This window comes from Choloepus didactylus, chromosome 21 (assembly GCF_015220235.1).
Source record: "Choloepus didactylus isolate mChoDid1 chromosome 21, mChoDid1.pri, whole genome shotgun sequence".
Taxonomy (NCBI): domain Eukaryota; kingdom Metazoa; phylum Chordata; class Mammalia; order Pilosa; family Megalonychidae; genus Choloepus; species Choloepus didactylus.
In genome coordinates, this window is record NC_051327.1 from 31,777,066 (window position 1) to 31,790,966 (window position 13,901).

The 13,901-nt window shown below is 52.5% G+C and overlaps 1 protein-coding gene across 14 annotated transcripts in view; it reads left to right on the forward strand.

Annotated features, from left to right (window-relative positions):
- Positions 1-767: 767 nt before the first annotated feature.
- The window catches only part of RBFOX1 (RNA binding fox-1 homolog 1), a 2,130,504-nt gene continuing 2,117,370 nt past the window's right edge, over positions 768-13,901 (forward strand). For all 14 annotated transcript variants that reach the window (XM_037813986.1, XM_037813985.1, XM_037813992.1 and 11 more), the window contains exon 1: positions 768-1,011. In XM_037813986.1, the coding sequence (XP_037669914.1) occupies positions 802-1,011 (210 nt within the window). In that variant the 5' untranslated portion in view covers positions 768-801. The remainder of the gene's footprint in view (positions 1,012-13,901) is intronic.

Consider the following 13,901-nt stretch of genomic DNA (forward strand, 5'->3'; position numbering starts at 1 on the left):
CTCTCTCGCTCTCTCCCAGCCTCCGGGCCTTTGCACATGCTATTTCCTCTGCCTTGAGGGCCCTTCCCCTGGCCTAGAACTGCTCATCCTTCATCCCTCAATGCAGCTGTCACTTTTTCCTGCCTCTGTTCCCCTCCCAGACCCCCTCTTGCTAAGGCTTTTTAGAGCCATTGATCTGTTAGCTAGTGCCTTCCCACTGGGTGCTCAGCAACTTTGGGGCAGAGCCAATGCCTGTGTGCCCCCCATCATCTCCCCTTTCTCCTCTCTTCACCATACCTGGCCTGTGGTTACACTCAACAAATATATGTTGACAGCTAAGCCCAGGCCAAATTCTAAATGTGCTTTGAGTATCCTCAGGTTTCCAGCCACCTCTAAACAATTCAGGATGCAGAATGGCACCCAAGCCCAGGGCAAGCATTAACTGATGTCCACCTTCCCAGGGCGTTGGAGAAGCGGACTGCTGTCTGTCTCTTCCCGCCTCATCTCTCCTCCGCTCCCTGGGCAGGGAGACCACAGGGGTGCGACTGGGGCTGGGGCCTGGTTCTGGGCGGGGGAGAAACGGCCGCCCTGCCCGGGCAGGTGAGCCCCGCGCGGCCTCTCCCCGGCGTGCCCGCGGTGCGCGCCAGCGGCCAGCAGAGGGCGGCAGAGAAGCGGGAGTGGCGCCCGAACCCCGGCTCCGAGCCGCGCGAACCCACCGAGCCCGCGCGCAGAAGCCCAGGCTCCCACGGACAGGCTGCTGCGTTCGGGGGGCCGGTGGTTCCTTCCGCTTCCTGAAGTGCAGGCAGAGCACCCCCCGGAGCCATGGCCAGCCCTGCAGGCAGCCCCGAAGACGCCGGCAAGCTCCGGGGCAGGGAGGGCCGGCCGAGCAGGGCGGAGGACGATGCCCCTCCGGAGGAGAAGAGGCTGAGGCTGGGCACGGAGGCAGGAAGCGCGGAGCAAGAGGAAGCAGGAGACGCGCCACGTCTGGGCAGGGAAGAGACGGGCACCCAGACAGGTGGCGACGGCAGAGGTGTAAGTGAGCGGGCGGGCGCGGGGTGGGGTGGCGGGCGTGCTCTGCGTGGTTGCCAGGTGGAAGTTGATGGCTGGGCAGCAACTCTGGCGGGCGCGGTGTGACACCTTGCGGGACCTCCCCAGGAGCTAGACGCTCGCTGGTTTGTGGCCAGCCCCTTCTTGTTTTTGTGGCTTTGACTTCCTGATGCTCCCATGCGGTGCCTGGCTGGGAGACCCACTTACCTCTGCGGCTGGCCAGGAAAGGGGAGGGGGCAGCTCTGTGTCCCGGGGGCCTCACCCTGCACCCCCGTCCCCGGCCGAGATGCTTTCTGAGCCTCCCTGGGACTTGGCCAGGTGTGTGTGCCTCTCATCTGGCAAGAGGGCTGGGTGGGGAAGCACCTGGACGCCAGGTTCTGCCCAACCCTGCTCTGCCAGCCTGTGGGCTGGAGGCAGCTCCCCCAGCCCTTCACCTTCCCTGCGTTTTCCTGTATTGCTCCTTTTTCCACTGGGCGATGAGAGTTGACAGAGAAGGCAGGTGTCTTCCACCCCAGCGTCGCTCAAGTCTCTCTTGTCCCTTTGGAGAGGGGACGGTGGGCTAAGTTCTTGGCATCCCTTCCGCTACGGCCCAGCCCTGGTCCCTGCAGGCCGGGGGCGCATGGGCCCGTGAGTGACTGGGCGTGTGCGATGGTGCCGGGAACCCCTGGGATCCACTTTCTGGTTCTGATTCTGAATCTCACAATTGTGACCTCTCTGACCTCAACATTTGTTGGGCACATGCGCCAGCCAGACATCTGTTCCCCTCAGCGAGGGCGGCCACCTGGGCAGGTTTTAATGGTTAGTGGAGTTGTCCTTTTCACTCCTTCTGGAGGTTTTTATTTTTGACCATTTGCTTGGCTGAGCTTGTCTTAAAAAATTTGCTCAGTTGCTAATGAGCTCCATGAGGGAGGGTTCCCCTTCCGCCCCCCAAATCTGTTTAGGCAGCAGCAGGGAGACTTCCCTTCACCAGGCTGCACCGAAACCCAACTGACCTGGCCTGGGGCTGCCCCTGGACGCTGTTTTGCATCCTTGCTTGGAGAGACACTGTCACCTCCCTCATGACCGTGGCTGTGTGCGGAGGCTGGGCCACCTGGCCGCCAAAACCAGGTGAATCTCTCTCCAAGTCCCAGAAGAAGGGGGGCCATCTTTATGGCAGGTTTACGGGGGAACCCCCATATCATGGGAAGGCGAAAAGAGAGTTGGCACACAGTGTGGGTGAAAGGAGAGGTCTGGGGTCTGACACACAGTTGGGAGGCTGTGAAACTTATTTTTGGGAGTTCCTCCTGCCACCCCTCCCCTCCCTCTTTTACACGGAACTCTGTTAAAGGCCAGGATGCCAGAATGGAGCAAAGCAACCGAGTTCAGGGCAGTGGCTAGGGATGTGGGTCTGGAGCCTTCCTGACTCTGCCCCTCCCTAGCTGGGTGACTTGCGGCAGGTGGCTTAACCTCTCTGAGCCTTTGTCTCCTCATTGGCAAAAGGGATATGTCAACAGGCCCCATTTCAGGGGCTTATTATCCTGAGATTAAGTAAGGTTTATGCATAGAAAGCACAAAGCTTTGAGCCTGGCACATAGTTTGTACTCAATAAATGTTATTTAGTACTAAAATGAACTCCTGGGAGCTTTCCCAGCGAACTCTTTAGTTCTGGGGTGCATTACAAAAGACAAGCGTCCTAGGACAGAATATCCATGCTGAATGCCTTCTGGAGGTTAAAAAATTATGTGTAGATAATGAAATTTGTAAAAGGCAGAAACCCCATTGAACACTTAGGTCCCTAAAGGGAAACTGAATTCCTGTGTTTTGAAGGATTATGCAGTAACTGGACAGAAGTTGTCCTTTCTTTCTGGAAGTAGAGCAGGACTCTCTCCTTTAGGGGCTCCTGGGCCATTTTGACATGCAGCCCCTTCACAGTTGCTGGGTCTTGGTTTTCAAGTCTAAACATCAGTCAAAGCTTGATGCTGCCCAGAAAGTCCACCAGACAGATTTTCCCCCCTTTTGAGTTTCTACAGGAACATTCTCTCTAAAGAACCCAGGGGGCTGGTTCAGGCTGGAGCAGCAGCAGTTTCCTGGGGAGGAGAGAGCCCATTTCGTCACTCATTGGCTGTGTCCACTTGGGTCAAGAAAAGCAGAATGCTTTTCCAGGAGGTTTTGTCTGTGTCGACCCTTAGTGGGGCTAAAATGTCAACAACATCCTTGTTCTTCAGGAGCAGATCACTTTGGGCTTTCCTCTGCAGAGGCTGCATGGCACCACCTCCTCCCTGGCTGTGTCACATCTGTAACAGGAACTTTCAGACGTTTTTAAGGCTAGAATATCCTTTCCCATTGCCAGGTCGGACCCTGGATAGCCGGAGACTGAATGCGACTGGCTGTGCCTCAGAGGGGCTGCCAGGCTCTGCTTTTGTCTTTAACGAGGTGTCACTTCACTTGGGGGTCGCTGGGGGATGCCATCCCAGGAGCCCTCCCTGTACCTGAGTCCTACTGGAGGTGCATCAGAAGGAGGGCGTGTGTCCAGTGAGGGCTGATCTGTGTTTGGCTTTGACAAGCCTCCTCTGCATCCCCCAGAACCGGAGCTTTTGAGAAGGTATAGAAAAAATGGTGCTTTAGAGCTCGCTTTGCAGTGACCTCAGGGTGGGTCTGACCTGCAGCCCTTCCTGGAAGGAGAGAAGAACCTCTCCTAGGAAATTGGTTATCAACCTCAACTGTTTGTTTAGCTTTTCTCCAGACCAGGCAGGTTGACATGGATTTCTGAGTTGTTGCTGGGCAGAAGTGAGCATTCAGGAGTAATAACTCATCAGAACCCCCAACATCCCCAGATGGACTGTCAAATCAAGGGTGCCTGGGGTTGGGACTAGAGAGGGACAGTCATCATCAGCAATGCCCCTCTGTGGGGATGTAACCCAGATTGGGGGTCTTTTCCTTTCCCTGCTGGTGCAGCCCTACACCGGGGTTTCTCAACCTCAGCTCTGTGGACATTGGGGCCAGATAGACCTTTGTCGAGGGAGCCTGTCTGGGGCCAAGTTCAGCGGCATCCTGGCCCCTGCCCGCTAGGTGCCAGTGGCAGCCCCTCAGTCATGACAACCAAAACAAGATCTGTAGACATTGCCCCATGTCCCCTGGGTGGCAGAACATCCCCTGGTCGAGATTCCTTGGTCTATGCTTGCAAAAGTGTTTAAGAGTGTGAGTGTTGGATTTGGCTGCACCGGTTCTGAGCTGTGTGGCCTTGGAAAATTATCACAACCTTCATGGGCCTCAATCTCTTTATCTATAAAATGGAGATGATGGGTTACAATCTTGAAAGAGGGTTTTGTGGGGATTAAATGAGTAATTAGATAATAAATGGAAGGTGCTTGGCACAGCCTTAGATGCAGGAAAAGCACACATAAGTCATCCATGCTGTTGTTAATTATTTGAATGAATTGGCCTCTGTTATCCGTCCCCTCATCTACCGATGAACTGCAAGGGGGATATCATCCGTCTAAACCCAGGTTGGATGCAGGTAGCCTCTTGGCTTTCTGTATGAGACTTGCAGATTTCCCCCCGTTTTCCCCCTTTTCTCCAGTTCAGGATCCCAGGAGCCAGGGGTGTGGGTGGGCAGAGCAGGTGACACGCCGAGTTCTCTCCCGTGCTGGAGAATGCCAAAGCCAGGTTTGCAGAGACAGGGCGTTTGGACCAACATCCGAGTTTCCGGATTCCCGTTTGAGCACAGCAGGACCCCACCGGGCTGGAGCTCTCTGCCGAGATAGAGATATTTCCCTGGCAACCACCTCTCAAGCTGACATGAAGACGTGGCCGCCCACTAGGACGCGGCGTGCCTGTCTCGGCACTCCTGTAATTTGTGAAGCAAGCTTCTGAGGGACGCCGGGCCTAAGTGGGAGGGAGTAGGAAGTTCATGCCTCCTCCAAGGGTCAAAGGTGAGGGCAGGTGTGGCGGGGCCTTCCGGGAGGAGACGGTGTGGGGCATCCCTTTCACTGGAGCAGAGAGGTTGGGGAACGTCCTGGTCATCTCAAAACCAACAGTGGGGAGAGCCCCTCTGTGTCTTCTGTCCCCGCCTGTAGTAGTTTGGGAGGGTGAGCTGTGTTGCCCTTGGCTTTAATTATTTCAGAAATATTTAACCACCATGCTGGCAAACTGGAGCTTGATTTGTGCTTCTCAGCTGGAAAGACTCAGGCTGCAGGCAAATGGCCTCCTAATTCTTTTAATTTCAGTAAGATTGTTGTTTTCCCCCTTTGTGTCCTCTGGAACATGATTTGGAGGGAAGCCCAGCACCAGGGGCAGGAGGGAGACCAGTTGGGAAGCTGGTACAGGGGTCCCTGTGGGGGAGGTGGTGGGGTGGAGCTGTGTGCGTGATTGAGGAATGTTTATGAGAAACATTCGGAAGGACTTGTGGATGTGGTCAATATCGGGGATGAGGAGGTAGGGATGGGGTCAAGGTTAACCCCCAGCATGGCAGGCAGGGAAGAACTTGAATTGGACTCATTGACTGACAAGTGGGATGGGGTTAGAAAGGCAAGTTGGGATTGGAGATTCAGACTTGGGAGCCATCATCTGTAAATGGCATTTGAGGCCATGGGGAAGCCTGAGAGTGCCTGGGTCTCGAGAGAGTGGACAGGGAAGAGAAAGAGCTTAGGTTTAAGTGTGGGGCAACCTTGGCAATGAGAGAAGAGTCCACGAGAGGGTCAGAGCAGCAGCAGCGGGTGGGACAGGTGTGGCTCCACGGACAGGAGGATGTGAAGGGCGGAGGGTCGGTGGTGCTGGATTTAATGGACTAGGCTACTGGTTGTTGCTGGAATTTTAATGGAGGCCAGTTGGGAGGTACAAAGATTCACCCTAAGTCTGGGCAGTGCAGCACCCAATCAGGGTGTGCAATGAAACACAGTCTTGCATGCTCATGGTCTCGATGCTCTTGCAAAAATAAGCTTTGTGTGTGTGACCCCCAAGCCCTTGTCCTTTCCTTGGAAGAGAAGCCAGCCTGGGTGCCGAGCCCGACCCTGGCGTGTTCCTTAGCAGGAAGCAAAAGATGGGAGATGCTCACCTCTGTCCACTGGGGACCATTTCCTTTCTCACTCTCCTGCAGATGTTTGAGCATCGTCTGTGTGCCAGCACTGGGACAGCCACTGGTCTGCAGAAGGGAACGAGACAGCTCAATCCCTGTGCTCCCAGAGATACTGCTCTGGTGGAGGAGACAGAGGCAGTCCATGGGCCAAAGCTGCCACCCCCACTTTTGTAAATAAAGTTTTATCGGCACACAGCCACATCCATTCCTGCATGAATTGCCTGTGGCTGCTTTCCCACTGCCGTGGAAGAGTGGAGTAGTTGGAACAGAGGCGTATGGCGTGCAGAGCTGAAAATATTTACTCTTCGGCCTTTTTGGGTAAATGTTCTCCCACTCCTGTGTTAGGACGCTGGGAGTCTGTGGCTTTGGGGTCTTTGCACCCCCTTGGTGTCCCAAGGGAGGGTGAGTACAGCCACCTTTGAAATGCACCCAGCTCTGGGGGGAGTGCAGCAAGTGCCTGGCTTGTGGGACCCCAGGGGAGAGGGTGACAGGCTCTCTCATCTAACTTGACAGCTCTTTGGTCTCAGGGGCAGGACCGGGGGTTCTGAACTGACTTCCCTCACCCCTGTGGCTGGGCACCGGGGTGGCACTGCCCGAGGCAGGAGATGGCTGCATGCTGCCCCGTCCTAACTATCTCTTTAAGATGGGCCCCACCCTGCAGAGCTGCCCAGATCCGGGGAGGTCAGACCCTCGACGCTGCCGCACCAAGCCCAAAGGACAGAAAAAAGAAACGTGGGTTTTGCAAGCCCAAGAACTCAGGCTACTGAAATTAACATTTCCCCCCAAAGTTTGACAGTGTCTGGGCATGCATCTTGAAGGGTCTGCTTCAAAAGCATTTGCTAATCACCAGATGGTGCATTTAATTTCCTTTATCTTTTCTTTTCTTTTCTTTTTTTTCCCTCTGAGCAACACTGCTTCCTGCCTGGCCCTTCTTGCACATGGAGGTGACAAGTCCTTCTGCCCCTCAGCACAGACCTTGGGTGGCCGCAGAGAGTCCCATATTTTGGGGGGGGTCTTGTGCAGAGGAGGTGGCCTCTTCTCTGCTATTCAGCCCCCGTGGGAAGTTGTTGGGACAGAACGGCCCCCGGCCTGGCTCCTGCTTTTGCTTGTCCAGGAGTCTCGGCTCCATCTGACGCTCTAGACCTCGCCTGCTGAGTACTGAGGGGCCCACACGGGCCTGGGGACTGAGAGTGGGGAGGGGGACCCGGGAAAAGCTGCTTGGAGGGAGGCTGTCAGAGATGACAGAGCCAGACAGGAAAAGAGTGCGGTCGCAATTGATTCATCTGGGGGGGGGTGGCGGCCGGTCACTAAATCCTAGGCTCTCAGGATTGCTCGGAGGGTACCGGCGGCGGGGGCTCTTTCCCGGAGGCGAGGGCGAGGCGGGGGACTTGGCCAGGTCCCCGGCGGAGGCGTGCAAAGTATGGAGGGCGGCGAGAAAGGAACAGGCGGGACACGTTTCTTTTTAGGGTGAAGAAACCAAGAGAGTTTATTAGGGGAGAGTACAAGCTTATATCGGGCGTTTAGAGGGCGGGGTAGCTGTAGGGGTTAAAGGCTTGGATTGGTTCTGAGAGGGCGCGGAGGTTGGTTGTTGGGTGTTGCACAATGATTGGTGCATGCGCACTGGCAGTGGGGGACGTTGCATTGTAACGGAGGGGTTGAGTGATTAGACGAGGGAGGCGGTCTTACCCGGCAAGCTTCCTCCAACGGTTGGTTTTGGGTGAGGAATTGGGGCCTGCCTCCGGCCTCACCTTCTCAGGCCCGGGGGGCTGTGGAGGGCGCTGTCACCCGTACCCACTACCCTCCCCAGGGGTGGATCCGGTCCCCCGGCCCAGGCCCGCCAGGTTGAAGCACGTAATCAGTATCCCGCAAAGAGGAAGAGACGAGGGAAAGAAGAGAGCAAGGACTTTGAAGGCACAAAAGGGAAAGCTCAGATTTCCAAAAACACACGAATGCATGATCCAGGCATGGCTGGCTTTTGTACATTCTGCTGGTTTCCCTCCTTCTTGGCTTCTCTCTTCCTGCTTCTGGGTGTCACAGGAACAGGCTGGCATGGCTGCCATGCAGGCCCAGTTCCGGTGAGCTTTGGGAAGTGCAGGGGCTGCTCAGGTTCATCCTCTCTGCACGCACTTCTCGCCACCCCCCATGGTGCATGTGGCGGGTCTGTCTGTCCAGCCTCTCAGGCTGCCTTCCTGGAGAATCCTGGGCAGGGCCCCTGTCTCTGCTGCTCTCCGGGCGAGGAGGAGCTGGGAGGCTTGGAAACCTGCCGACTTAGGTTGGAAGGCACATTGTGCCTGCGAGGGAGATCCACTGTCCTATTCCGGTTTTATTTTATTTTTTTTTAACTTTAGAATTTTCTTCTATTGTGGCAAAACACACATGACATAAACTTTATCCTTTTTGCCATTCTAAAGTGTACAATTCAGTGATTTGTAGCATATTAACAGTGTTGTATGTTCACTACCACCTCTGTCTGGTTCTAGAACATTTTTGTCATCCCCAAAAGGGAAACTCTGCACCCACTAAGCGGTCACTCCCCAGCCCTGGCAACCACGAATCTACTTTCTGTCTCTGGACATTTCATATAAATAGAATCACACGATATGTGACCTTTTGTGTCTGGCTTCTTTCGCTCAGTGTGATGTCTTCAGGGTTTATCCACATTATAGCATGTATCAGAACTCCATTCCTTTCTGTGGCTGAATAATGGTTCATTGTATGGTAGACCATTTTTTGTTTATCTCTTCGTCTGTTGATGGATAAATGGGTTGTTTCCACTTTTTGGTTATTATGAATAATTCATGTGCAAGTTTTGGTTTGAACACCTGTGTATTAATTAGGGTTCTCTAAGGAAACAGAACCAATAGGAGATCTCTGTAAATATGAGATTTTGTGAAAGTGTCTCACACAATTGTGGAGATGCATGAGTCCCAATTCCGTAGGGCAAATTCCGCAGGGCAGTCTGTGAGCTGGCAACTCCCATGAAGTTCTTCGATAAACTCTCCAAGAGAGGCTGGCTGGCTGAAGAAAAAGTGAAAGTTCTCTCTTTTCCCTTGAAAGTTTTCAACTCTCATTGCAGAAGACAGTCCCTTAGTTGATCGTAGATGTAATCAGCCATAGATGCAATCAGTTGACTGATGATTTAATAAACCAACCTTCTGGTTTATTAACCAGCCATGAAATGTCCTTACGGTAATGGTTAGGCCAGTGCTTACTTGACCAGACAACTGGGTACCATCACTTGGCCAAATTGACCCATGAACCTAGCCATCACAATCTGTTTTCAATTCTTTAGTCCATATACCCAGGAGTGGACTTGCTGGATCATATAGTAATTCCATGTTTGGGTTTTTGAGGAACTACCAAACTGTTTTCCCTAGTGGCCACCATTTTACATTCCTACCAGCAATGCAGGAGGATTTTAATTTCTCCAAATTCTTGATAATGCTTGTTATTTTCCATTTTTTATAATAATAGCCATTCTAGTGGGTGTAAAGTGGCATCTCAGTGTAGTTTTGATTTGCATTTCCCTAAAAGCTAATGATATTGAGCAGCTTTTCCTACTTGTTGGCAATTTGTGTATCTTTGGAGAAATGTTTATTAAGTTCTTTAATTGGGTTCAATTTTTTGACTTGTTGTCTTTTCTTTTTATTGAGTCATGGGAATTCTTTATATATTGTGGATACCAGGCCTGAATAGGACTTTGTGCATGTGTGCATGTGTGTGTGTATGTTGTCCTGGTGCCTTCCATCTTTCCTGCTCTGGGCTCTAGGAATTGGGCTGATGAAAGACACTAAATGGTCTGAGTATAATATTTTGTTTTTTGTTCTGCTTATTAAAGATAGGAATTACTACTTGCTCATTGTAAAAATTATAAACAATACAACTTTATATCAAACAAAAAGGAAAACTCCTCCTTTATGTGCTTCTCTTTGATCTTGCTTTCCAAAGAAAACACTGTGGATGGTTTGGAGTATATCCTTCCTCACCTTTTTCTTTATGTATGCAAGCACACATACGTCCAGATAAATAGTTTAATTTTAATCCTTTTTAATTAAAAAGGGCATATACTATATTTATTGTTCAGAAAAGCAACCTGTGGCTCCAGCTTGCTCTTACAGGGTTATTGTGCCCTGGGGATGCACCGTCATTTGTTAACCAGACCCATATGGTTAGGTTTTGGGTGGTTTCTGGCTTTTCTCTATTGCACAGAGTGTTGAGATGAATGTCCTTGCACATGTGCCTTGGTGTTCTTGTGTTTGCATTTCTGTGATGTTTCTAGCAGTGGGATAGCCGGGTCAGAGGGCGGTTCATGCTGTGTTTGCATCCTGGTTAATATCTGCCCAATCACTCAGTGAGGTTTATGCTTCACTCCCTTCATAGGGTCGTCTTCCACAGCCTCAAGGGTGGCATTGTCGTCTCACCATTGCCCAGCCCAGCCACACCCTGGGGTCCCTGGAGACCCAGTCCCAACCCCAGTCCCTCCTGGCAGGGACCTGGGCTTCCTGAGCCCTAACATATGGCCTCACTGGAGGGAGAGTTTGCTTTCCCTAGCATTCTTGGTGCAAGGTCCAAGGCCCGTGTTTGCTTTCTTCAGGCCTTGCTACCTCCTAGCAGTGTGTCCTTGAACAAGACACTTCAGCCTCAGTTTTCTCAAAGGTGAAATGGGGATAATGAGAGCACGTTTCCCAGCGCCTGGCTTGTTGGATGCATTCAGAAGATTCTGGGGAGTATTAAAGTTGAATTTTGGCATGCTGGACTGCTTGCTTTTTGTGGGGCTGTATCCTTATTGCTGAGCCCAGAGCCAGATTAGTAGTTGCTCAATAAATGCTTAAGAAGCGATTGAATGGCAGGGACAGGGGTTGGGGCAGAGGTAATGGGAGCAGAGGAAAGGAAATGGGCTCCCAATAGGTCCCCAATGGGGGGGGACTCCAAGGTGAGCCTCTGGTGTTGGGGTGCCTTCCCCTCGCCCATCCAGGCCAGGGTCCAGAGGGCTCTGCTGGGCCTGGCAGGGCAGGGACTGGAAGCTGGGCCTGGCTGCAGCCCAGGCTGGGTCCGGGAAGGTGCTGATCAGTGTCTTGCTTCCTCGGGACACCCAGAGGCCAAGGGACCTCCTGGTAGAGCAGGGCTCTGCTTGTCCCAAGCCCTGAGGCAGGGGACACGGTTGTGGAGGGCCAAGGACCCTCATGTGACCCCTGCTTCCTCCTTGACCTGGGACTCTGCAAGGCCCACACGAGGGGTCACGTGTGAGTGTGAGTGTGTGTGTGACTCTCTTGGTGCCTTTCCAAGCCCCTGAAGTTGTGTCGGTTTGGGAGTAGAGGTGCCAGATGAAACACGGAGGGTCCAGTTAAACTTGAATTTCACATGGACGATGAATACTTTTGTTAAGTGTAAATGTATCCCATGCAATATTTGGAATATACTTACACTAAAAGAAAAGTTTTAGTTGATGTTTTGAAATTCGAATGTAACCGGTGTCCTGTATCTTTATTTGCTGTATCTGGCAGCCCAATGTGGGAGGTTACTGCGTGTGTCCACGTATCTCCACAGGAGGGGCCCTGTCCCCGTGTCTGTGGGTGCCGGGATGAGGATGGACTGGGAAGAACCCCCTGGCCCAGCGGCAGTGTTGGGGTGTGGGGGGTGCCATGGCCCTCGGGGACACTCTCCCTCCCGTCTCTCCCCACACATGGAAGAGCTGCCCCATCCACCTTCCTTTCTGAGCACGGCTGCGGAGCCAGACAGACGGCAAACAGCACCAGATGGCTGCAAAACGTTTCCCAGCTCTCTCTGCAAGGGGCCTGAGGTTGAAACAGAAGCCCTTGTCCTCCCTGCCTCCACCTTCCAGAAAACCTGGGCCTACAGCCGCTGCCCTTGCTGCCTTAGACGCTCCTCTCTCCCAGCGATCCTACGGCCCTGTGTTTTGCCAAACAAATGCAGCCCTTCATTTCCACCCGTAAACATGTTCACAGTCACGGAGTGGAGTGATGGGATCCACCCAGAGGCTCTTCTGTCCCCTGCTTGTGGAGAGCCTGCTATATTTTATTCAGAAAGACTCTCAGTAGCCTTGGAAGAAAGCTGCTTCTTCCCCCATGGGCCGGTTCTTGATATGTGATTGTTGCTTAATCCTGCTGACCTCTGCCCCATGTGGTAGAGCCCTGGGGACATCTGGGTCTGGCTGGTGAGAGTTGTCAGGAACAGAATTGGATTTGGCTTTTGAGTCCCTGGCATCCCTTCATGGGAGATACTCCCCAGGAGCCTCGTCTTGTGTCATGTAAAGGTAAATGCTGTTTAGTCTTTCCTGGGTGGTCACGGGCAGGATTTCGGTTTCCTTGCCGCTCCTCTGTGAAGTAGGCGCTTGGCTGTCCACGTGGTCTGCTTGCCTCCTCCAGTTCCACCCCCTGCCCTGTCTCAGTGCCTGTACCTGCTGTGCTCCCTCCTGCCACAGGGCCTTGGCATATCCTGCTTTCTCTGCCTGGAAAGCAGTTACCCAACCCACTTCACCTGGTAAATGTCTCAGCTGCAACTGAGTCGCCAGGTCCTCAGGGAAGTCTGGCCTCACTGACTCAGTCTCCACTGTAGGTCTTAGCACAGCCACAGCTACCGATTTCTCTTGTCTTTGATTCTTTGATGACTATCCACCCTCTCCTGTGATCACTATGAGGGCAGGGGCCATGTTTGACTTTGATTCCCGTTGCATCTCTGGTGTTTAGCATGTGCTCAGCAGGAATTCAATCAATGGCTGAAGGCATACCCACTTTACAGATGATGAAACTGAGACTTGAAAAGATGACATAACTTGCTCAGTGTTAGGCAGTGAATTGGAGGTGGGACTGGGATTGAAATCATGTCTGGTTGGTTCTTGAGTGCGCTCTCTCAATCACTCCCCTGTAGTAGTTCTCCAAAAGCAGGAGCAAGAGAGAATACATATAGCCTGTGTAACCAGAATCCCAGGGGTCCTCCCAAAAGGTGTTATCAGAAATGTACCGGCTTTCTCACTGTGTTGCATAAAATGTCCAGTTTTCCTAATATGCTCTTAGCAAAGGCCTTAACAGTTTTAAGTGTGGTAAGGTGAATGTTTAAAAAAGAAAAGACTCTATATCATATTTAGCTTATAGTCTTCCATGGCCCCCTGATTTTTTCCAGATTTAGTTATATGAAATCCATAGTGCCTCTTAAAGTATGTTCAGTTTCTTTTCCATCTTCAAGTTTGCTTAGAATTTTATTCTGTAACTGGGGCCTGTGTCCTACCCTTGTCACCCTGATTGACTTGGATTCTTCAGCAACTGTTCCAGCCTTTGGTGAGGGCCTGACTGAAGGAAGGGCTTGGAAATGAGGATGTGTGAAGAAGGGTGCAGGTGCTGATGGGTGGGTGGTCTTGGGGTCAATCCAAAGGCTGGCCGAAGGGTCTGACCTGGAGGAGGTGAGAATCTCGGGGCTGATAGTGGGACTGAGGAGTTGCAGAGAGGCTGCGGTTTGCCCAGGGTGGACTGCAAGGATGAGACGAGCCCTTTTCCGCTCTGCCTGGGTGGGGAAAGGATGAGAATGCTTAATTGGATGGAGGCGTTAAAGAACCCCTCGTAGGGACAGTGCACATCAGGACAGTGGCGTGTGCAGCCAAGTTATTGATTGTCCAGCTCTCATCGGCTCAACAGCCTTCAGTTTAAGCTGTAATTCACGTTAATGCTCATTGCAAGTTATGACTTTCCTAGTCAATAAAGGGGATGTTCAGAGAGCAGTGACTAAGGCACTACCCAAAATGATGGGTAATTCATAGACAGCTCCCTCCCTCACTCACCACCAGGTGGAGAGACCCCCTACAGAACTC